Here is a 26,207-nt window from a genome sequence, read left to right as displayed (position 1 = left end):
TCCCTCTGCTGCCTCCTTGAAACCAAAGTGCTCAAGCAAAATTCTTCCCGCATCGCCCACTCCCTTGCCCCCTCTTGGTCCTTCCTTTCTAACTATAACCACTCCCCCAATGGCCGAATTTGGGTTCTCTGGGATCCCACCAAATTCCAAATCTCGGTCTCCTCCTCCTCTGCCCAACTTCTCCACCTTAGCATTTCAGATCACCTTCACAACCACCTTTTTTTCTTCACCATGGTTTATGCCCTCAACCGTCACCCTGATAGGATCCCCCTCTGGGACGACATTCGATCCATCTCTTCTTCTGTCGGTTCATCCCCTTGGGGTATTGGAGGTGACTTCAATGTCGTCCGTTTTAGCCACGAAAAATTGGGTGGTTCCTCTCTAGACCACCAAGCGTTGCGGCCTTGACTCCATGCGGAGGACTCGAGCTTAGCGACCTCGGATGGTCAGTGCTGATCTCTCCTGGCACAACAAGCGCTCGGCCACGACGAGTTGCTGCAAGCTCGCGAGTCCTTGTCAATGATGCTTGGCTTTACTCTCTTCCTTCCTCCTATGCCTTCTTTGACCTTCCTGGTCTCTCTGACCACTCCCCCATTTCTCTCTTTGTCCTTCCCTCTCTTTCTTTTGGCCCTAAACCCTTTAAGTTCTTTGACATGTGGTCCTCTCACCCCGGCTTCCTTCCCGTTGTCCAAGCTGCTTGGAACATCCCAATCCAATCCTTCTCCTCTCCCCTCCTCGCCTTTTCCAAAAAACTCAAAAATGTCAAGGTGGCTCTCAAAGCCTGGAATTCCACCACCTTCGGCATTATTTCTTCTCGTGTTTCCTCTTGTCGAGACATCCTCTCCGCCATCCAACTCCGCCTCCAGTCTGACCCCCTCAACCCCTCCCTTGCTGAAGAAGAAACCATTGCTGCTTCCGAGCTTGCCTCCTCTCTCTCCCAAGAAGAAAGCTTCCTTAAGCAGAAATCCAGGATCAAATGGCTTGAGCTCGGCGACTCAAACACCGCCTTCTTCTACCGCTCCCTCAAAGCCCGCTCCAACTCCAACTCCATCCTCTCTCTTACCTCCTCTGATGGATCTCTCCTCTCCTCTGTTGATGCCATCAAAGCTGAGGCCGTGAACCATTTCACCAATATCTTTTGCCCTCCCTCCCACACCCTCTCCCCCCTCCCCGATGATCTTATCAACAAATTCCTCCCCCCCCATTTGCTCAACTCCCTTAGCTCCATCCCCTCTGACTCCGAAATCTCCTCCGCTGTTCGCTCCCACAAGGCTAACAAGCTCCAGGCCCGATGGGTTCAGGTGGGATTCTTTTCCACTTCTTTGGGACATCATTGGCGTTGAGCTTATCGGTGCCATTAAGAGCTTCTTCTTGACCCTCACCGATTCATTACATCAACCACACCTTCCTTTGTCTCATCCCCAAATTCCTGAGCTTCGTCCATTTCTGACTTCAGACCCATCTCCCTTTATAACCTTCTCTACAAATTCATCGCTAAAATCCTTGCCAACCGGCTCAGCCTTGTCATCGACTCCCTTGTCAGCCCTAACCAGTCTGCCTTCATTGCTGGGAGAAGCATCTCGGATAATATCATCCTTTACCAGGAAATTGTCCGCGGCTTCGACCGCAAGTCCCACTCTCCGACTGCCCTTTTGAAAATCGACATTCACAAGGCTTTTGACTCCATCCATTGGAACTTCATCTCCCAAGTCCTCCTCAAAATGTCCTTCCCCCCCATCTTTATCAACTGGATCCACTCTTGCATCTCCTCCCCCCGTTTCTCGGTCCTCTTGAATGGCAGTCCTGCTAGGTTCTTCCCCTCCTCTGTTGGTATCCGGCAGGGTTGCCCCCTCTCCCCCTTTCTCTTTTGCCTATCCCTCGAGGTTCTCTCCCACAGTATCCAATCCAAAACTGATCTCTACCTCATCTCCCCCATCCCTAAATGTAAGCCCACAAACCTGACTCACCTTGCCTTTGCTGATGATCTTATGATCTTCTCCAAAGCCGACTCTCTCTCCATTGAGTCCATCATGTCTTCCCTCCACCTTTTCCAAGGCCTTTCAGGGCTTCGCATCAACCTGGCTAAGTCCAAAATCTTCCTTGCCGGAGTTCCTGACACCACCAAAGCTACCCTTTCCTCCCTCGCAGGTTGTACCATCGGCACCCTCCCGTCCGCTACCTTGGCCTTCCCCTTATCCTCGCCCGGTATCGCCGCCTGCTGCTCCCCATCTTAGACCTTCTTCGCAGAGAGGTTGCGGCTTTGGAAAGCCAAACTCTTATCCTACGCTGGTCGTCTCGAGCTGATCAGATCGGTGCTTCAGTCTTGCTATATTTATTGAAGCGGTATTTTTGGTCTTCCAAAGGCTACCATCAAGGCAACGGAATCTATTATGTGTGCCTTCCTTTGGAAAGGTGTTGACTCTGCCAGGTTCCTCCACCCTATGAGCTAGGCTTCCCTTTGTGTCCCCAAATCTGAAGGAGGCCTCGGGCTCAGGAGGATAAAAGATGTCAACATTGCTGGTTCCATCAAGCTCATATGGAAGATCCTCACCAACAAATCCTCCATCTGGACTTCTTGGGTGTATTCTGGACCCCTGCGCAGTGACTCTATTTGGTCCGTTAGCCCTCGGGCTGATTCTTCTTGGGTTTGGCGCAGAATTTTTCAGGTGAGGCAGCTAGCCAGAGATGCCATTTCGAGCAGGATTGATGATGGTTCGACTCCCTTGCTTTGGCTTGACAAGTGGCACCCTTCTGGTGTTCTCTCTTCCATTGTCAGCCCTAGAGATATTTACTCCTCCGGGGGACATATCTGCCTATGTTGCCGCTATCATCTCTAGTGGCTCGTGGTCCCCTCCCCCCTCCACTCCCCCCCTTGCCGACCTCTGGAGCTCCCTTCCCCCCATCCCCCCTGGGCATAGAGGCAGAGGCGACACCATCTTATGGCTTCCTTCCCCTTCGGGCAGATTCAGCTCTCACTCCGCTTGGGATTTGGTTAGACATAGAGGGACCCCTTGTCCTTGGTACAGAGTTGTTTGGTTTCGTGGCCACATTCCTCGGCATAGCCTCACTGCTTGGCGCGCCCTTGCAAGCTGTCTTCCTACCCAAGCCTTTCTTCTTCATCGGCATATTCAGGTCCCCTCCAGCTGCTGTCTCTGTTGGAACGGGACTGAAGACGTCGATCACCTATTTTTCACTTGCCCTTTTGCCTCCTCCATATGGACCCAAGTTCTTCGCCATTGCTGGCCTGGTCGGCGCACTCCTCTTCCTCTCAGTAGGGAATGGATTTGGATCGACATGACCTTCGGAGGGAAGTCAATTTGCGACTCGGCTGGCAAGATTGCCTTCTGCGCCACTATCTCCCACATTTGGATGGAACGAAACCTCAGAAGATGGACATCCAACTCCCGCTCCTTAGACATGATTTGGAAGGCCATCTTTTTTTATGTTTCATCTAAAGTTAGATCCCTCCCCCTCAAGGATGTTAAGGATTCCCCAAGGAACAGGCTCATTGTTGTCTCCTGGGGCCTCCCTTCTTCCATTTTGCGCCCTAACTAGTCCCTAGTTTCGGCTCTTTTGCCCTTGGGCTTGTATATTCCTTTTTTTCTTCGTAATATATTTTTATTCATCCAAAAAAAAAATTGATCTTTCAGTTCTAGTCATTATTCATCAATATCAACCACTAATACAGCAACAACAACAAACTCAGCCTTATCCCAACTTAATGGGGTCGGCTACATGGATCCAAACAAAACATAGTAGGGAAAACAGAGGTCTAACCAAAAAAGGGGAGTGAAAAGATGGGAAAAGAGGGATGAGGAAAGAGATGAGAAATGAAAAACAGAGAATGACAAATGAATAGAAAAAGAAAGATGAAAGATGTAAGTAAGAGGAAAGAGGCACAGCCCAGTAGGTCGGAAGAATCTCAGCTAAATGGGGTCTGCTACATGGACCCTTACCCTCCAATAGGCTCTATCCGAGATCATACTTGCTACATTCCCCGATTAATGACAAGCTCCGTCACAACTTCTACTATGGTCATTTGAAGCCTACCCCTAGCTCTTTTAGCTCCTTCAATCGGAATCATATCACTCCTCCTTACTGGGGGCATCCCTAGGCCTCCGTTGAATATGACCATACCACCTTAAACGATTCACTCGGAGCTTGTCATTAATCGGGGCAACTCCCAAATCCGCTTTAATACATTCATTCCGTACTATATCCTTCCTAGTTTTTCCACACATTCATCTTAACATCCTCATCTCGGCTACACATGACTTCTCAATATGACACTTCTTAACTGCTCAACATTCAGCCTCATACATCATAGCCAGTCGTACAACAGTCCTATAGAACTTTCCTTTAAGCTTTAAAGGCATATGTCAGTCACATAGCACTCCAGACGCACCTCTCCACTTCATCAATCCCAATTTAATTCTCCGTGAAACATCATCCTCTATGTCAACCATTAATAATCAGATTATAATTGTCTCTTGAAATCAGATCCTACTTGCAACCTGTTCTTGAACAGTCTTTGGATTCCCATTCCTTGATCAGGTTTCCATCTTTCTTTCTATATTTATTGTTCTTTTTCATATTGGATTTCTCCCTAACCTGTTGGTATTCCCTATGCTCGATTCGTTTCTCATTTTGTCTTCAACCCATACCCATTTCCATTCCAACCAGTCAATGCAAGAGATGGGAGAGATTTCTCCCACCATAGCCCCATAACTAAATAGGATTTACAACCATATGTGTGAAATGAGATTATGTTGAAAGAATTTAACATGGTTTCTGTCATTTCTCCCTGTAAAACCTACTTCATTCACCACACACTTGTCATTGATAATACCTCACCTTGATGAGACACACTTTGTTATTTTTCTCTCTCCCTCGTAATATTTGAAAAGCAGTACCATACTAGACAGTACTTTTTGTTGATTAAATAAGTTTGGTATCACTAAAGAAATACTCTGCAGGTAATTATATATCTAAGAGATTCCTTATTGAGCTGAACTGGCAGCACAAGCAGACTCCTGCTCTCATTTGCGGTAATAAGTCACAGTTATATCCCCCCCCCCCCCTAATTTTCTCTTCTTTGTTACTAAGATATGTTGCTAGATTAATTGTAAGAAATTGTCTGCCTATCAGCAGCTTGCATCGTGCCACCTTCTGTCTATGTCCAACCAGGAAATGTCTTGTCACCCCTGCTACATGACTAACCCCCATAAAACGACCTATATAAATGAGAATTTCCAATTCCAGCTATAGGAGAAAATACAAAGCCACACAATGAAATCAACATAGTAGGTATTGCAGAATACAAATTGAATGGGATGAGGGAAAAAGCTTACAGGTTGAAGGGTGATGCTGAATTCATTCTCTACACCATCCCTCAATACTCTTACTTCAGCTGTTTCATTAGGTTTCTTCATAGAGACCAGGTGATCAAAGGTTATTCTTTCCCTGTTTCTGAAAGGAACTGTGAACATCATCCAAAAAAGTAAAAAATAAAGCCCCCAAAAAAGAGAGATTGTGAAATATTCAATAATTTCTACAACAGAAGATCTTTCCATTATTAACCTCATTTGCATCTCTCGGTTGCTAATTGAAAGTGTAATTAAACCAATTTATGGTAGAAAGCACTACATTGCAAGAAGGGAAAACTTCAATAAAGAAAGGAAGGGTAATACTTCTGGTAAAAGATAGTGAATAAATACTAGGGAGACCAGACAAGAGAGTTGCCAATTCACTATAGCATTATGCTTACAAGATCCAAGGTTTGTGATACAATAAATTTTGTTGGGTTTTGATGCATTTACCCACTACTAATCCACATTAGCTATACTAGAACCAGAATATGTCTAATCCCAGGCAGGATCAAATAGAAAACCCTCCAATAAACAAGAAATCATATAAGGGAACCAAGTGAACAATGGGAATTCAAATGAGGGGACAATTTCCTTGGTTGAAGTAACAAATAAAAACCCACAAATTTGTAACCTGTTGAAGCACCAATGATTTTGATGTGGTATTCTTCAAGAAATCCATGTGACAATCAGTTGAAAGAAATCCCAGCAGCTTGTAGCATTCTTGAGATCGATTTGAACAAAATTAGAGTTTGGATTCAAGAACCGATGGAAGGGGATGGGGGAATGGAATGGGCATCTCACCCTAGGCCTTTCACCTATCCTATCTCAGGATTTCAACATTGCATAAGCAACTTTTCTATTCATTCAAATTCGTATACAATGCTGGCCTCCCTTACAAACTTATATAGAAGACTCAAAAATAGACTTAGACACTAAAAAGGAAAGGCCTAACCTAATGTAGAAAGGGTTCAGTTAAGAACCACTCTACAGTAGGATCGATAAACCCATAAATCCAAAATAGAAACAAGAGGCAGAATTAGAAAGTATATGAAATCAACCAAACCAGCCAAAGGAATTCTCCCAGCTTTGGATTGAATGATGCTTGTATAGGGTAGAAACACTGCTGAGAGTTTCAATTGAATCTGATGTTTGAGCTGAAAGATATAACAGCAACTCCCAAAATATAAGCTAATTCTCTGCAGGCCAAACCAGCCATGTGATGGTGATCAAACTTGGATCGAGTGTAGGATCCATGGAGAGAGGGCTCTGCTGCAAGTTTGATGAAGTTCTGATGGATAGAAGTGAAGTTATGGGGGTGGAATTAAAATAGAAGGTGCAGCCAAAAGAGTTACAGAGATGCAGCGACAGTCCCAGTCGAAGGCACACCCAGGAGCAGCAATCACAATGAGGAAAGTATGTCTCCAGCAACAGCAGCAACACCCGATTGGTTTTCTGGATGGTTGGGCAGTCTCAATATCATAGCAGTACTCAGAGATAGATGGAGAGGCAGAGAAGATGGAGAAGATAAGAAATAGAAGGTTGGGGGGATAGATGGATTTAGCTCTCCCAGCAAGGCTCCTTCAGCCCTTCAAGCTTCACAATCAAACTTGAGAATAACCATGCTTGCAGCAGGAAAATAACTTTCATTCAACTGAGATAAATCATGGGAAATGGCTACAACAGCCTTAAAATTAATAGAGGGCAAGACTTGCTCGTCAAGAAAAAGAGAAAATAGAAACTAGGCTTTATAGTTCAGTCAACATGCAAGGAACAAAATTAGAAACTAAGTCTAATTAAAAAAAGAAACTTAAGCCTACTTTCTAAATCTAAAATTAGAAACTAAACTAGACTTCTAAATCCCCACTCATAGACAAAATTGACCCATCTAAAAAGTGTTCACATGATCTGGTTTTGGGCCCTACGGAATCTTCTAATAATATTCCACCAAGGCAAAATAAGGGGTTGTGGCACTGTTCACGTGAACAGTGTTTTGGCCTCTTTTTCTTCATGTTTTGTCCTACATCATAACCCTATCCTTAACTAATAAGGTAACCTAAATTGACTAGGAAAGTGAAATAATAAAGGAAATAGACTCAAAACAGGACTGTAACTAAACTAATGAAATAAAACTCGTTTTCCTACTTTCTACCTATATTTTAGGCTCGTTAAATTGGCCAATTACAAAGTAAACCCATGGGATCAAAAGCCCAACATCTACATAACCCATCCCAAGGTTTGTTTCCAATAAAATAAGCCCTTTAGGTGACTTATGCATCACATGATCTCTCTTAATTACTCAAAGACCGCTTCCTTAATATTTTATTCCTGTTTCATCCCCTCTTTATTTATAGTAACTTCCAGAATTGCCCCTGTTTTTCTAGAATTAATTCCTGTTGTGTCCCATATTCAATTATCTTGATTGTTACTCTTAAGGGCTTGACTTGTCTCAAGAATTACAGAATTACCATTACTTTCAAATTTTGAGCCGTTTATCGCCTGGGCCCATAGAGATTCAAAAGCAAGGTGTGCTGAACTTGGGGGTTGAATCACTATCCCAACCATACCAGCACCCAATTGACAAGGAAAAACTTGAACAATGCCTACAATACATATTGAAGTGCAACAACAAATGTCTCACGGACTCATCTGTCCTCACCCTCATCACACAACACATCTGACTTCTCTGAAATTCCAGCAATCTCATACCTACCAGGTAATTTACAGACTAGTTTTTGCCAAGTGGCTAACCATATAAAGAAAGATACCTTCAAAGGGACATCAAGGGACAATAACTTCCAGGAAACATCACACCATGAGGCTGAATGGCCCTCAAAATAGATTTTACCAAGAAAGAACCTTTAGCACTCCTAAGCCACAATCTTCTGTCCTGATCCTCAATGAATTGCACTCCCTTCAGTTGTGATAGCAGCCACACAAGATCTGGAACCTCCTGGCTTCTCAAGTTTCTATCCGAGGATATTGACCATACTCTAGTAGCACACGATATTCGAAATTTCGCAAGAAACCGAAATGAAATGTCTATCAAAATTTATGCAAATTTTAGAAGAAAAAAAAATTTTCTCAGTTTTGGCAGAGGGCGAAACACGGGCAAAATCCGAAATTTCGAACCTTGGTAGCACATGATGTGTCCAGAAAATCTGTAACTACACCATCTCTACTATAATGAAAATGAACTTCCAAAGGAGGGCTGCCACACCAGACATCAGACCAAAAATTCTGGAGCAATTTCCCACCATATAAACTAAGGTTTTCTACATTAAAGGTCTTATAAGATTATACCTGTCCATAGCGTAGTTCGAAATCTCGTTTCAGTAGGCCATTTTGGTCAGACCAAAATTATTGAAACACCAAAATTTCGCCGAAACAGTGTATTTTTTCCGTGAGTTTCACTTGGGCATTTTGGGGGCAAATGGCCGAAATGGCTGCAATGACCGAAATTTCAACGAAGCAGTGCATTTTTGTGACTGAAATGAGCAAACTTTCGGCGAAACAGTGCTGATTCTGGGTTTCAGTTCCTGTTTCGTCTCGGACATGTCAAAATTAGCAAAATTTCGGTGAGTTTTTGAACTATGGTCTATAGGACAACACCATAAGAACCAAATGTTCTGCAGGTCTCCCAAGTCCCAACCCCATGACTAACACCATATTCGAGAGCTATTACTTCCCTCCATAAGATCCACTTTTCAGTTCTCACCCAAATGCCCCACCAATTCCATAAAAATGATATGTTCACCCACCTCATAGGTCTAAGCCAAACCTCCCTCTTCCTTTGGGGTGCACACCACCTTCCAATCTACCCTACAGATCTTCCTGTCCCTTCTTTCCCATGCCAAAGAAAATATATTTGGAACTTTCTCTATTCCACTCCTCAAACTGGATGAGATATAGGAATAGATAATGAGTTGAAAGATTTGCAAAAAACTTCTGATTAATACCATTTTACCACATTATGAGTATATGCTGCCTTACAACACAAGTTTCCTCAAAATTCTTTCTGCCACAGGATTCAAAAAGGATCTTTTGTTTACACTTAACATTCATGGAGAAGTCGAATTATCATGATACTCCCTTCAAGCCACGTCCGAGTGATTGGTCCAACAACTACATTGTAATGCCCTACAAGACCCAACTTTCAATTCTATACAGGATTCTTTCCCCCCTGAATAGCGCCAAAAGAAACTTATTAGCAAGGAGGAACAAGATACATAAGGGATTCCAGAAGGGGTGTTGGCCTGCTATGTGTCTCTTGTGCTTGCTTCTGCATTTTACTTTCATTCTGGGATCATTATCTTTTATAAATGACAGATTGTTTAATATTTATAATGCAGAATACAATTCAGCCTTTTGTATTTGTGTTCTCTGGACAGATAAAAACAACAACAAAAATCCATACCCATTTAGCTTCAAATAAGTAACTGCCAACTAAAATTAAACACTGGAAGAGAAATAATTTATTTACCTGTTCCATCATTTGCTATAGGTACACCATCAAATGCAAGGACAATGTCATCTTTCTTCAGCACCCTATATGCATCTGAGAGAGGGTTAATTTTGCTGATAAGCACTCCAGTCATCTCAGGACGCATACGAAAGTTCTCTCTCAGTTGTACATTTTCAGTTGGCTGGCATGACAAACCCAGAGAGCAAAATCCAACATATTTTCCGCATTCCTCCACACCAGAAATGAAATGTTTTATAACAGGGACTGGGATTATATACCTGTAAAAAAAAAATCTAAGAATAACTCAAAAACTTAAAAGAGTCGTGATGTATAGGTGATTACAGTAAGTGTACATACAAAGAACTACATAATTCAGCATGTCCGGATCCCTAAATGCAACCATAGTCCCTAAATATGGGCCTCTCAACAGTTGGACATGGTTCTTTGCCACTTATTTTCTTGTTCTGTTCACTTAAATGTTGGGTCATGCATAGTGCATACTAAGTTAGATTATTTTGGTATCGGTTCATCTCTGCATATGTTATTGGTTGTTTGGAGGTCAAGGGTCCGACCTCAAATCCATTACCTGCATCCATCTTTGGGGACAATAAAGATAAAGGCAATAAACATGGGTCAAGTGAAAATATTAACTTCCATGATGGATAGAGATTCCATTGGGTTTTTATTATAAATTTTAAACACAATCCTCTTTTGACATTTATTAACACGACATTACAGATGAATAATGTCGTATACTTTTAGAAATTCACTGTATATAAAAGTTGTGATATTGCAGATGCCAGGTATATCAACGTTTTCAGATGTTTCCGTATAACTGGGAACAATCTCATACAAATTTGAAGTTCATGGATACTGTCATGAAGGGGAGGGATGAAATCAAAGATAACATGAAACTCATGCTTCTTGAAGCTGCTGAAAGACAAGTGAACCTCTAGCCGTTGACTCCCCTTGCAATGAAGCAACCCCTAATACGCTTGTAACGTAGTGTAAATGTGACAAAAGCATAGGCCGTTCAGCAGCTTCAGCTATTGATGGCTGAAAAATGAAACAAAACCCAGACAATAACAAATATTTATATCATACTATCATACTACTCTTTAAAAGTCTGTACTCCACTTTTTGGAAAAAAAATTCAGATGACAAAATTGCCCGTCTCCCCCCTCGCAAAGACAATACAATTCTCCACCTTATCTCCCTCTCACTCTTGAATCATCACCCCCTCCCTCCTCTCTCTCTCTCATCCCTTCTTGCTCGAAAGCTGATGCCTCTCTCTCTCACTGCCGGCCCCTCCTTAACAATCCCTAAAGAAAGGAGAAAAATAAGTGTGATAAAAAATTAGCACCCCTTCGTCTCTCTCTCTCTCTATTGGTCGCTCCCTCTGCACAAGACCCTCTATGAAACGTCCCCTCCCCCCTTCCGACATCTTTCCCCTCCCTCTTCCTCATACCTCTCTCCTTCCCCTCCATACATCTCACCTATCTCCTTCACCCTCTCCCTCTCCCCCCCCCCCCCTACACAATATCCCCCAAAAACGTCATGCCCCTCACCTCCCCTCCTTAAAACTCTCCTCCCCCGTCAACATATCTCTCATTTAATTTAACTCTGTAGTGATTCCTGATTTTGAGTTTTGGAGGCCTACACTATGACAGAAGCGATAAAGCGAGGTTGGTTGGGAAGCCAGTGGGGCAGGAGATGGCGATTCTGGATTAGAACAGTGTGGCATGGAAATTCTTATAACCAAGACCAAGGGACCAGGTAAGAAAATAAATCCACCATGGAAATGCATACTTTTTCCCCTCTTTTTCTTATACTGTTCTTTCAATTTTTGTTTATCCTGGAATTTCTGGGATGAACGTGAACATATATATTGGAAGGCAATTGCACTGAAATGGCTTTTGTTCCTCCCTTGTTTTTTCCCATCCCAACTTTTTCACATTCGAAGATGGATCTCCCAATATGTCAATTTGTTTCCTTTTGTTTATTCTGAGCAAAAACATGGCAAGTTGTTCGTTGGCTGGCCTTACCTTTTATTTTCTTATCACTGCTTCCCTTTTCCTTTTACCAGGTTCTCGTACACATCGTTATCATGTGAAGTTCTTGGCAAAGAAAGGAAATACCCTTGAGAAGATTCAGGAGGATCCGGTTGTGAAACCATTCTCTCCCAAAGAAAAACCGGCAATGTTCTTCAACAAACAAAGGGAGAGAAATGAATAAGGAGACTATCTGCAAAGGTACATAGAGTCCAGATCAACTGCATACGCTATTTAGATGATACATTTCCAACTTAAGACGGAAATGAGTGAAGGTATTATGTATTTTTCTATAGCCTACTAAATGAAGACATTTCGAGTAATAGAGTCACGGAAGATGCATTACCCATCAAGACACCACAAGTCGTAGATATATACAAAAAATTAGGGTGCCTAAAGTAAAAGAAGCTTTAAGGAGGATGAAAGTAGGCAAGACACCAGGCCCAGATGAGGTCCCAATAGAAGTGTGGAAGAGCTTAGGAATCTGCAGTTTATCTTGGCTAATAAAGCTGTTTAATAAGATTATGAGCACAAGAAATATGTTAGATGAATAGGGTAAGCATTGTGGTTCCAATTTATAAAAATAAAGATATTCAAAGCTGCAATATAGAGGCACAAAACTAACGAGTCATACTATGAAATTATGGGAAAGAGTTATGAAACCCATTTGAGACAAGAAACTACTATTACGGATAACCAATTTGGTTTTATGAAAGGAAGATCCACAACAAAAGCTATTTACTTACTTAGGAGACTCGTGGAAAGATTTAGAGATTATAAGAAGGATCTCTATATCGTCTTTATGGACCTAGAAAAAGCTTATGACAGAGTCCCTAGAGAGTTAATCTAGCACGTAGTAGAGAAGAGAAGTGTTTCAAGTAAATATGTGGACATAATTAAAGATATGTATAATAGTCTGGTTACTAGTGTAAGAACTGTGGGAGATCAAGGTAGGTGGATTCCCAATTTCAATTGGGTTACATCAAGGATCATCTTTAAGTCCGTATTTGTTTGTGTTTATCATGTATGATTTAATCAGAGACATTTAGGATGGGGTTCCTTGGTAAATGCTTTTTGCCGATGATATTGTTTTGGTAGATGAGACAAAAGCAGGGATTAACGCCAAGTTAGAGCTATGGACATCAATCTTGGAATCAAAAGATTTTAAGATAAGTAAAACGAAGACAGAGTGTATGATGTGTAACTTTGGTTACACTAGAACAGATAATGAAGTGGTGAAAATTGATGAAAGGAAGATTCCGCAAAGTGATTATTTTTTTGTATTTGGGATCAATCATAAATAAAGAAGGTGATATAGAGGATGATGTTTCACAAAGAATTAAAATAGGATGGATGAAGTGGAGAGGTGCGTCCAGAGTGTTGTGTGATTGAAGTATTCCTTTGAAAATTAAAGCAAAACTTTATAGAACAGTCATACATCCAACTATGATGTATGGTGTGGAATGTTGGGCAGTTAAGAAAGCATCGTACAGATATAAACTCACAGTAGCTGAGATGAAGATGTTGAGATGAATATGTGGCAAAACTAAAAGTAAGGATCATCATATTAGAGCTGATTTGGGAGTAGCTCCGAAAATGATAAGCTACGAGAAAGTCAATTGAGGTGGCATGGCCATGTTCAATGAAAGCCTTGGGATGCTCCGCACGGAGTGATTTGATTCAGATTGAAGGAGCTAAAAGAGCCTGGGGCAGACCTAAAATGACTCTAGGAGAAGTGGTGAGGAAAGACACGCATAGCTTTGGCCTTGTATCAAGTATGACCTCGAACAAAGCTGATTGGAGGGTAAGGATCCACCTAGCTGACCCCATTTAGTTGAGATAAGGCTGAATTGTTGTTGTTGTTGTTGTAGTTACTATTTTCTGCAATATTGATATAGCCCTATCCATTCGTTGGATCATTCTCATATTTTAGTATTTGTTTCTACTCATTTTAAGGAGCACTCGACCACACTGTGACATGATCTGATTGTTGTCTATGATATTCTTGGAGGAAAAAAAAAAATTATCAGAGTGATGTCAGTAATATATATGTGATCACTTTGAGATTACTTCTTCTCTGCGATTGGATATTCTGGCCTGATATTGCTCTACCACTGCTGGTTTTCTTGGTGTTTTTTATCCTTTTATATGATATGGTTTATTTTAGTTAGTGTTGGTTGTTGTTGTGATATTGGGACTGCACAAGTTCTTCTTTGTTTTCATCCCCTGAAGTATTGTCCAGGTGTAGTGCTACACGTGATTGGAAAAGGGAGATGTGAAGATTATTCTTCCTATTGGAGATTTTCTGCCCATGTCTTCTTATCGAAGATTTGAAGATTGTCAACCATGTCTTCTTATTGAAGATTTTCTGCCCATGTCTCCTTAGAGATTTATGCTTTCTTACTAAAGATTTGTGTCTCCTTGTTGGAGATTATTGTCTCCTTGTGAAAATTATTTATTGTGTCTGTGTTCTTATGAAGATTATGTGTGTCTTCCATGTGTAGATTATTTGTCTGTCTTCATATTGAAGATCATTTTCCCGCAGTGATGCTTTATTCATCTCCTTTTGTTGCTCTTCTTTGGGATTTTGCTATTGCTGTTGAAGACTTCTGACCTGCAGCGATGTTTAGTTCATCTTCTACTGCTGCTCTTTTCTGCCCTGCGGTTGATTTTTATTGCTGCTTATATTGTTCATTGTTATAAGGATTTCTCCTTCACAAAAAAATTTCTCTATTGCTGCTGCTGGTGGCTGATATGTTTTGTTGATGTTGCGACCGGAAGGAAATTTTTCTATGGCTACTGGCTTTTATGAATTACGACATTTATATCTATTCAAGTTTGCTTCTGTTGGCTCTGTTTGTTCTCGTTGTTCCAAGCTGGAGCCTAGGAGATATATATGCTCCAGCTAGAGGGGGAGTGTTAGAGTTTATATTCCATTCTTACTGTCTATTGTCTTTACAGCCTATCATAGGGTTAAGTTTAAGTCTCTTACGTTATTTGCTTGTTTACTTAACAGGGTTAAGTAGGTAATTTTCCACTTTAAATTTTAGAAATAAACATATTGTTCACAGTAGGGCATAGATTTTCTCTCCCACTGTGAGCCTCTCCTCTTCCCTTTCTTCTTTCTTCCCTTCTCTTCTTCTTCCTTCTCAACTTGTGTGGTTGCTGGTTCAAGGACTTTGATATTGTAACATGTTACAACCACTTATCCCAAAAGCTCGAGTTGTTAAGTAAAGGCCATGATAATGCATGTCAACAAACACAAACAGAGAGAGCTCTTGTTTTCTTGGAGGATTTAGGTCTGCTAATTCCTCAGTAGATCAGTCAGGTAGGGAGGGTATTAACAGGGATCCTTATCCTTGGGTCATTTCCCATCTACTTAGTATGTAGAAGGTGCAGGCTTCAGCATGGTGTTGCTGTTGCGTTGTACTTCTTTTCTTCTCTTTGCAAAAGAATTTCTTCCCATGTATCCAAAAATAAATAAAAATTACTAATAGGGGCGTAATGGTTCAAAACTGGAAATGCATAATGAAATAAACTGGAGTCAAAAACAAGAAGCCTCGATGTCAGAACTTTTCTTTCAAGAAGTCTAGTTTACTTTAAAGTTTAAACTTCTAATAAATTGAACAGCTTCTGATCCTTCATACGAAATCAGAGCCAGAGGGATTGACCAGAGTTTGAGACAGAAAAGATCTGAAGAGATGCAGCCTTCATCGGGAGCTATTGCTGCTACTACTTGTAACACCAACATCTGCTTCTTCAGTTAGGTTGCCTCCAGATACTACGTCAGCTTGTCATAGGCATAGTTGTCAAGGCGTTTATGTGACCCAACTCCCAAGGCATTGGAGGGGCCCCTAGGCGTTGCCTAGGCATACAGTATATGCAATGTAGCAATGATAATTTTATATAATTATGCTTCTATGCAACATAAAAGCCATATCAATACAATATGATATAATTATGCTACTAATGATCTAATATGAGAAAACCAACATATAATAAACAAAGATAGGATATAATATAAGCATATTCATCAAAAAAACATAGCAATAAACATCAACCTAAACTCGTGAAGTGTCAAAAAACTGATATATTATAAGGCGTCCAAGGTGACATCAAGCCATCAAAGGTGATGGACACCTAGGTGTCCAATGCGGTCACCTTTCTTGCATCAAACAAAGTGTGCTGTTGCCTTGGACCCAAAAAGGCGCCTGGGTGCCTAGGGGGGAACACCTTGACAACTATGGTCATAGATTTTAGGGTGATTACAGGAAACACATGGACTCTGTTCTCAAAGAATGATGCACCAAAGAAGAGCCATGTACATGGATGCCTTAAGAAAAACACAACAGAATAATCAGGGAAGAGGTGGCCGCAGGGGTGGTATCAGAATACTGGCGAGAACACAAATAACAGCCAAGCTATACCCCTGCCTTGACGTCTCCAAGAGGCTGAGTGATTGAGTGCTGATTGGTGACAAGGAGAAAGTCAGTTCTATGAAGTATGTTTCTGTTTACAAGTAGTTGGCACAGACATGAGTGGCATCACAAGCCATAGGGAATCAAACTATGGAAGAACTGGACATATATTGCTAAGGATGGAGACTGACTGGAGCATTGAAGAATTTGTAGATCATTTTGTTGAGAGCAGTAGAAAATCAGGTCTCCCCATCGGGGTGCGGAACATGCACATATACACTTCAAGGGAGAATCTTTTTCTAGAGGAAAAAGAGAAAAAGAGAGAGAGAGAGAGAAAGATACCCTTCAATGGATTAACAGATTCTGTTGCCATACCAGATCATCACACCTCCTGGGTCAACAAGAAGTAAACAAAGTAAAAGATCAAGATAAAATTTGTTAATACACTGAGAGGATCCCAGCAAACTGATCCAGGATACCGTGGAAGGCCCAATGTATGGAGCTGCACAAAAAGTCTCTTAGATACTTAAAGCCCAGGAAATACTTCAGCCAGTCTTCTAATGTCTGTAACTGAATACAGATGTTAACAAAACAGGAAATAGGAGAATGCTTGAATGATCAAACTGATCAACCAAGCCATATATTTATAATATGGAAGATTACATCATAGAAACAAAAATACCGATAGCTATAGCCGACTTAACTAGGCAGCACAAACACTTAAATATAAAGCAGTAAAAAGACCGGAATACCCCCACGGTATTCTAGTGTACATTATTCCACACTCCCCCTCAAGTTGGAGCAAATATGTCAATCATGCCCAACTTGACTAAATTAGGATGAAATAGCTTTCCAGATAATCCCTTGGTGAAAATATCAGCAAGCTGATCAGTAGACTTCACAAAGGGAACACAAATCAGCCCTTCTTCCAATTTCCCTCTGTAGAAGACTTCTTCCGAATGGCATAATTGTCCCCAAATGCGCCTCAATCTTCAAAGAAGACTGACTCCTCTTTCTCCTTTAGGATAGGTCTTTCAGAGCCTTCTTTCCTGATCTACGACCACCCTCTCCTGGTGGTCGAGCAAATAAAAGATACCAAGCTTTGTCACACCTCGAAGCCACCCCCTGGGAGGATTCGTGGGTTGACCCGAATATCCGAACTATTCAAACACCTCCAGGATCCGGATGCAAGAAATACGAGTCACAAGCAAAAATAAAGTTTAAAATATAAACAAGATTTCATTGTCAGAGTGCGCCCAAGTTAAAATATTTACATGAGGTTCCAGTTACATTGTCCACATTCTCGTCCCTACATTCAGATTACATTTTTATACACAAATCCCCAAAAAGAAAAATGTAACCCATCTAGTATTTACAATGGATTTTCATCCATCAAAAGAATGTAAGGGAAAAACAAAAGAAACAGAAAGGTTGGTCTACATCACTAGTCCCTGTTCTCTCGGGACACCCTGATCGTCCAGATAATAGGGGTCACACCCCTCTCGGTCCATATCAGCATACACACCATTATCATTACCCTCTGCCTCGAAATTATCCTCCCCGCCGTCATAACATCCACCTGCAGGATCATCTAAAAGAAGAATTTCCACAGGAGTGAGCTCCATTGAGCCTAGCAAATAAAGGGTAAACTAAACACACAAGCAAAAATCCTAAATGCATGGATTCAATTTTAATCCTAATTCCACCAAATAAACAAATGCCTAAGTCTCTAAGTTAATGCTACGCCAACAACGGGAAACAATCTCAGTTCCTTCCCATTTCCCCAAGACGTACCTCAATTGTTGTATGGAACCCATACCGGTCATTGGTAATACATACCTCCCCGTGGGTAGACCCCGATAACCATAGCCTGGACCCCATCCCGACATGTACTCCTCAGGACAAGGGGCTATGATCACCCAACACCTGAACCCCTGCTGGTAAGGGTTGTAGCATCAAGAAATGACATTCCTAGCCATATGTAATCTAAATGGCATAGTACGAGGTGTACAGTGCTCCCGCATCTCATACTACGGCACACCATACCTCTCGTTTCCAAGCCGACTTCGGCATCTATTCTAACACAAAGATTCATATTGCAAACCATTCCACATCATATCGTTCACAACCATAAGTCGTAAGTAATGAAATCAATAAATATCATAAACAAAAAAGGAATCTAAATATGCATATGATTCCTAACAAATAAATCTAAGAATGAAATAAACACTCTTAAAAGAAAATCAAGCCTACCCCCACTTACCTTGTTATGATTGCAGTTGTGAAGTTAGATTGTTCTTCGAGTCGGCCGCCGATATGATTCGACGATCGAAGGGCTAAGTCCTAAGATTATTTTATCACACACAAGTGTTAGAAGGTGTCTAAGTACTTGTGGGGTCCTAGGGTTGCTTTAAAGTTAGGTTGGGTAAGGTCCAAGACTCATACACAAGTTTAACAGCAACTCAGGATGATGAAGTAGTCGACCGGGTCATCATCCTGAGATAGCAGTAAGCAACTTGACTGAGACTGCATTCTCTGGTGGATGAAGTAATCGACCAGAACTTCCACCAGAGATTTTGCAGCAAGATGCCATAGCCAAAATCAGGGGTTTTGATGGGGTTTTTGGTTGAATTGCTCCCAATTGATCATGGGATGATGTTCACATGAACCATATCATGAATTGAAACCATGATTTAGTCAATGACATGGGAAAATTTGGGATTTGAAGGTGGGTACAGCCATATGTGTAATTCTTCGATTTTAATTGATAAAACAGCCACATATGGCTGAAACATGAATCTAATGCTTCAATTCCAACATTAGGTATGTGAATTTGATGGCAATAACATATGGCTAGGGTTTAGGTTTCGGACATGCTTGTAGGATTGGGGTTCCAATTTTATAGATTTACACTTAATTTCATAAGATGACATGAAAAATTGAACAGAGCATGGTCATTCCAGAATTGAACTTGTGCCTTAGGTCTAGGAAGAGGTTGGATTAAGCATGCATGAAGGGTTTAAGTTCAATTTCATGATTTCCTAAACCAATTTACATTTAGACATGGATAATATTGGATAATTCATGGTTTTAATCATGAATACAAAGCTTAGCAACATAATTAGATGGTAGGGTTTCAATTTAGATCAGAATTACCTTAAAGATGTAAACAAGAGATGGATTCAACTTGATTCCTCCTACAAAGCTAAGCAATTGGAAAGGAATTTCTTTTAGAAAAGGTTTGACATGAGAGAATGAATTAAGATGATCAGAGGGTGGTGAAGGTGATGATCTTCACCTTAGAGCATGGATCGATCAAGACATCAGTCCTCCCTTCAACCTCCCTTCTTCTTCTTTTCCTTTTTCTTCTTTCAGTCGGTTAGGTTGTAGAGAAGTGAATAGCAATTAGGGTTTTGTTTATATAGACATAAGTCTGAGGGGCTGTTTGGTTAGAGGGCTAGGTTGTAAAAACTGATTTTAAAGCCGATACACACGTACGTGGACTGATTCGTGGGCCTCGCATACCCACATTGTTGGGGAAACATTCTAACTAGATAATTGGGACGCGTCGGCGAGATTCCCAACTCAAAACATTGGGCCCCGCGCTCTTGAGAGCGAAATCTGCTGTAACAGCAATCTCAGGTCGATGTAGTAGTCGACCAGTGCCATCGACCAGTGTTTGCTATCCTTGTTGTCTTTGTACCGGGACACCCGAGTTTCGGGGTTTCTCGCGTACGAACATACACACGAAGATATTTATATGACCAAAATACCCAACACATGGTTAGGGGCACTCACCAAGAGTTGTACATTTGCTTGTGTATTTCACAACAGCACGGGGAAGGTATCCGACGCTTTATCGGTAAACGACGCATTGCCGTAAAGATTCCTTCTTCCTCACTTACCCGATTGCACACCCAACCAACATTCCATAACGTACACGGTGCCATGACTTCGGGTTCCGGACCTACATTCGGATTCGGGTTAGGGTTCAGGTAAAAAATATGCCAAGCCATAACATTCCCCCCACCTTACAGAAATTTCATCCTCGAAATTGACGTATCCGGGGATCCGTATAGGTGAGGATACCTTGACCTCCTTTCATCTTTTCGTCACCCAGACTTTCCTTAATCGGGACGATTACTCCATAGTATCTTCATAATAAGATAATATGGTTGTGGAGATCATGCTCTTTTCCTTCGAAGATTCCTTCGGGTTTCTTTTCACAAGTCATGGCAACAGCAAGCTCAGGTGGTCCCTGAGTCAAGTCATGAGTCGAGTCCGTGAGGTACTTCTTCAGCTTCGATATGTGGAATATGTCATGGACTTTTGCCAATCAGTACGCCACTGGTCATGATTCTCGGACTCATCTTCTCTTCCTTACCGAACCGCATCACTCCTTTGGATTGGTGTTGCCCAAAGAAATGCCTGATCGTCCACGACGAATTCTATGTCCTTTCGTCTCGTATCGACCTAATTCTTCATTTTGATTGAGTTGCCCCCACAACAAGTAATATAAAATCACCCCAGGTTTGGTTGATCTAAGGCTCTACTTAATATAAGGACCCAAAGGGAAAACGAATCCCAAACGTACATTTCAAGAAATCAACTAATCAGACTACTCCCGCGTATTTCATCCACTAATCTATACTTCTTATAGCTTTGGGTTATATAGTATTAGTTTATACTATCTTACTTACGTGCCTCTTTCAGACTTTCACTTTAGGTTCTTCAATACCTAACTCAACTTTAGAATGAATTGGAATATGGATGGAATCCCTATTGTTCACTCCCAATGACGGAGGGGACATTCGGTTACCCATTACTCCACTCATACCTATTGTTGATTAAGATTTTGTCAAAATCCTTCCGTTCCAGTCCTTTTTATTCTTGGCTATTCTTAGTTACACTGACGCCCGCTTCCATTATTTTTGCCAACTTAAATCTCCAGATCAGTTATTCGTTCCCAATTACTTGATATACCTCATACTTACTTGAATCCAATTTGTAATGTTCTATCCATTTGATTCGTGGGCATATATCCTTATCGAGACTTTTTTACACGTCTACGGTCTCTCACCGCCCTTCCCGAATCTAAATACGAATCTAAGATTTTCTAATGGATAAGGTTCATATACTTCATTTAGATTCACAACATATCCAGCAGGAGGGCTAACCATTAATTTGTACCCTAAATTCTTCGGGGGTATGCTCATCTTAATAGCAAAATTCTTCAATACGAAGGAATGTGACACACCATAATCAAACAATACGTATGCAGTTGAAGATGCTATAGATAATGTACCTAGGGTTTCAAATAGAGGATAATGATGCAATTGAAGTTTGCAATTCATAATGACTACTGAATTCTATATGCCAAGTTTCGATTGTGCACCTGTCATCACATCGGAGTTTTCCTTGGCCTCCTCGTTGGTCAGGGCATATACCGTCCCTTGAGTTCTATTGCCTTGGGGCAGAAAAGTTTGGTTAGTGGGCTGGACCTACGAAGGCGCACCTACCCTTCGGCGAGGATAGTCCCCAGACACATGTCCGATTTGATTGCACTCATAACATCGGATCGGACCATAGGGTTGTGTAACAGACGAGGAATTTGCAAGCTGAGAGGATGCCTGGTTTGCCTAACTGGTTGCCGGACGAGGAAGTTGAGCAGCTGTTGTAGCTTGGTTTGAGGCAGAGCGATTGTATTGAGTGGATTGACTGAACGTAGGCCGAGTAGTTTGTGAAGCTTGACCAAGTTCAGGCCTACGATATTGTAGGGGAATAGGGTTGTACACAGGCCCTCTGAATGACTTGTTGGGCCAACCATAGTTTTGAAAAGTGTTAGGCCTCTTTCCCAATGCTTGTGATGCTACCGCCTTCTTTTGCAACTGATCTTCCACAATCTTTTCCTTCTGAACCATCTGGGCATATGATTGGATTTCTAGAATGGCCAGCATGGCACTGATCTCGAGCTTGAGCCCCTACTCAAACTTCTTTGCTTTGCACGCATCACCTCTCATATGTGCCGAAGCAAAATGGATTAAGTCCTCAAACTGTTGCTGGTAGTCTAGGATCGATCCCGATCCTTGGGTGAGAGCTTCAAACTCCGCTTCTTTCTCATCCCTGAAGCTTTCCGGAAAGAAGTTTCCGAAAAAGGCTTCCTTAAACTCTTCCCAAGTGGGATTGGGATGAATCTCTTCCAAATTGGGTCTTGCTGATTTCCACCATGCCACGGCCTCGTCTTGTAACTGGAATCCGGCACAAATTAACTTTTGAGCATCCGTGCATTCCAACACTTCGAAAGTTCTTTCCATGGCACTAATCCATCGCTCAGGTTGCAGTGGGTTCGTGCCAATCTTTGAGAAAAAGGATGGTTGAAACTTCTTGAATCTTTCCATCACTGTCGAAGTAGAGTTGTCCTAAGTATTTGAAGACATAGGAGGAGGAAAATTGGGAACATAGTTGGGTCACGGTGCTCCCCTTTGTTGCATAACTGCTATGAACTGATTGTTCATGTTGGTCATCAATTCCTGTTGTTGTCGCTGGATCTGTAATGTATGTGCCATGATGGCAGTCGTGTCACCATTTGCAACAACAGGAGGTGGTACAAAAGCGGGAGCAGAAGTAGGAGCAGGAGCAGAAGGAACGACTTGAGGATTAGTAGGGGAAATAATTGGAGGATCCTCAGTTGCCTGTGGCCTGTGCTTGAGGTACATCAGATACACTGGCAGAGGAGGCAGCAGCCCCATTGTCCTCAGCTACGAATCCATGAAGAATGTCTCTATTTTCTCTTGTTCCAGCTATGAGTGCCTTCAGAGAGGAGTGGAGTATATGAATATCAACATATTATGGATGTTCCATTTTTTTTTGTTCATGGTATATGTGGCAGAACAATTGTCAATATGGTGGCCAATCCAAATGGAAATCATAAACTAAGTTATCATGTAGAGAAATCACATCAGCAGTTAGTATGGAGTTTATATACATGTATATGTATAGGATACCTGTGGATTTAAAAATGCAAGCTGTTGGAGTTCGAGTTCAAGGTTGTACTTTTCCTAACCGCATGGAATTATTATTTGCCACAGCTCGTTTATCACTCAGGAAAAGTTAGCTCAATCAATGGTCCTATAGGTCAAGAATAGCTCTTCTTGTTCTTTCAATATCTTCTTTGCCGCTTCGATGACAGTGTTAAGTTTAAAGATCTTTCTCCTGAGTTGGCTTAGGTACTTCATAATATTAAAAAGCCAATTGCTCGAGTCTCTTGCTGGCCATGTATATTTCTAAATAAATATAAAGTATGTCACTCCTCACTTCCTCGGCGAAAGCAAGATAGTATCCCCTATCCACAACCCAGCAAACACCAGCTCTTTCAATTATCTTTTCTAATTCCTCCTTGGCCCTAACTTTAATACGTTCGGGCCTTGCTATTCTTCTTCTCAACCTAGTAAACCAGATCATGTTGTCAGTAGGTGACTAAGCTCGGGTGACATGCCCATTCCTTGTGAGTTTCTTTGAGTTAAATCATGGGTGAGGTGCCCAAAATTCAAACCACAAGCATTTAAACTCATTCCCCTTCATTTTCTCACAGCTCTGTCCATCTCTGGTCGACGCAGTAATCGACCGGGACATCGACCAGAGTATCGCGGTCAGGCTTAAATTCCCAATCGCAACCCATTTTCCCCATTCTAACTTTTGATTTGGGGGAGAGGGGCTGCCCTAGGAGCGACCGGAGGTCTTTGTCAAGCATTCCATTCCCCATTCCAAAGTCCCTCCTCAAGTTTCTTGCACTTGGCATCACAAATAGGTAAGCTTCCTTGTAAAACTCAAATTTCTACCCAACCTAGGGTTTCTTTTTGTTCTTTCCCCTTGCAAATACCTTAGGTTCTCTTGTTTACTTGCGAAATCTTTCTGTTTTTTCCTTTTCTTGTGACTTTACATTGTTGCTCAACCCTTTTGTTATGGTTTTATAGGTTTCCTTTTTATCTAATGTCATTCTCTATTTCATTTCTCTGTTTTACTTTTTTTTTTTTTTAATTCTGTTTTGTGCGATTTCTCCTTCCATTGTTATGAAATCATGATATCCCCTTTGCCTATTTCATTCCCCTTTAGTTTGGTTGTTGACTCCAAGTCCTCTCCATGTATTCAAGGTTACACTTTTTTTTTTTTGCAAAAGTTCTTAATTCTTCCGTTTTCCTTTTACTCTGAAATTTTTCTTTTTAACTTTGTATCTTTTCATGTCTATATGTGTTGTCATTAACTCGTGGTCCCTTGTACTCTCTAATCTGATTTTATTAATCAAAAAATTTTTTTATAGTCATGACTTCAAGAGTAACTAGAAGTGCCAGGATCAAGACCACGGCAAGCAAACACCCACGTCAAGACAAGAGGCATCACCATCATCACCAGATGAGCCTTGGGACGAAGTCCTCCATGACACATCAGAGGAAGAGGATGAAGTAGAGGAAGAAGAGGGGGAGTTTAATGAGACTTGGTTCTCAAGCTACCGAAATTCGCAGAAATGGGTGGATTATCAAAACAAGAAGGTAGAGAATGGAAAGGAGGTCAATGTGGATGACCTCAAACAAATTTAGAGTGTATGAGAGGTTCAATGCTTTGGGTTGGGCACCCATGCTGACACTGGACTTGCCGTGCTACCCAAACCTGGTTCGACATTTCTATTGTAACCTGGCTGTTTATAATGATGATGCGAATCCGGGTTTCCGTTTGAAGAGTCGTGTAAAGGGGTTTGACATCATCCTATCAGTGCATCGACTGTCCGCCATTTTGGGAGTTGTCCCAAATGGGGGAAATTTCTATTGTAAGCCGAGGTTTGACTCCTCGGACATTATACCTCTAGCAACACGTGACAAGGTTTATAAGGCTCTTACAGGAAAGGATCAGACTCCAAAATCAGAAGTGGAATACAAATCGTTGGCTAGAATTTTAAGCCGAATAGTCCAATACAACATTTCTCCCAAAGGTGGAAACAGAAGTGGGGTTGCCATAGCGAGAGCCTATGTAACCTGTTGTTTGTACATGGCAGGTAGGGGTGGTCCACAGATTTGTTTGCCATACCTCATCCTGAAGACAATGTTATATCATGCGAAGAATCCAGAGGATGGTAACTTACCATATGGAAGACTTTTATCTCAAGTTTTCCAACATTTCAGGGTTGACTTTACTGGGGAGTTGACAGGTGGAGAGGGGACAGAGCCAATCAACAAGGCCTCTCTAAAGAGAATGAAGATGCATGACTTGCTTAGAAGCGATGGAGAGGGAGAGCCTAATCGAGGAGCTGCTGCGAGAGGTCACACTGGGGCTTCATCATCACAGGGATTACCACAACCAGCTGGAGCTTTCGGATGGGGAGATGTGATGGCCCGCCTTGACAGCTTGGGTACAGGGCTCACTAGCATATCTACTCAGATGGATCAGAGTTTTTTGAGCATACGAGGAGACATATCTTCTTTGAATGGCAGGGTATACATTACAGAGTATTGATTTGATGTTCGAACGGGTAGAAGATGAAGAAGGAATCCTGGTGGTAACACACCGCTTGCCATCAAAACGACGCATACCTCCCCCATACAATTTCAAAATTCACAATCATGGTAAGCAACTCTAATCATGCCTTGGGGCATTTTGGGAATATGAATAATGCTGGAAATGTTCGTACGCAAGAAACACCGTCACTCGGGTATCCCGACACAAAGACAACAAGGACAGCAAACACTAGTCGATGGCACTGGTCGACTACTACATCGACCAGAGATTGGTGTCACAGCAAATTTCAGTCTCGAGAGTGCGGGGCCCAGTGTTTTGAGTCCGGGATCTCGCCGCCACGTCCCAATTATCTAGTTAGAATGTTTCCCCAACAATGTGGGTATGTGGAGCCCACAATTCA

General features: G+C 41.7%; 1 protein-coding gene across 3 annotated transcripts in view; it reads right to left on the bottom strand.

Moving 5' to 3' along the window:
• LOC122656403 (protease Do-like 10, mitochondrial) overlaps nt 1–26,207 on the bottom strand; it is a 91,316-nt gene that overhangs the window by 25,514 nt on the left and 39,595 nt on the right. For all 3 annotated transcript variants that reach the window (XM_043850892.1, XM_043850893.1, XM_043850895.1), the window contains 2 exons: nt 9,850–10,109; nt 5,352–5,479 (listed from right to left, as the gene is read on the bottom strand). In XM_043850892.1, the coding sequence (XP_043706827.1) occupies nt 5,352–5,479; nt 9,850–10,109 (388 nt within the window). The remainder of the gene's footprint in view (nt 1–5,351; nt 5,480–9,849; nt 10,110–26,207) is intronic.

Source organism: Telopea speciosissima, chromosome 3 (assembly GCF_018873765.1).
Source record: "Telopea speciosissima isolate NSW1024214 ecotype Mountain lineage chromosome 3, Tspe_v1, whole genome shotgun sequence".
NCBI lineage: Eukaryota > Viridiplantae > Streptophyta > Magnoliopsida > Proteales > Proteaceae > Telopea > Telopea speciosissima.
Note: the sequence above shows the minus strand (reverse complement) of the source record. Positions and strands in the feature narration are given on the sequence as shown.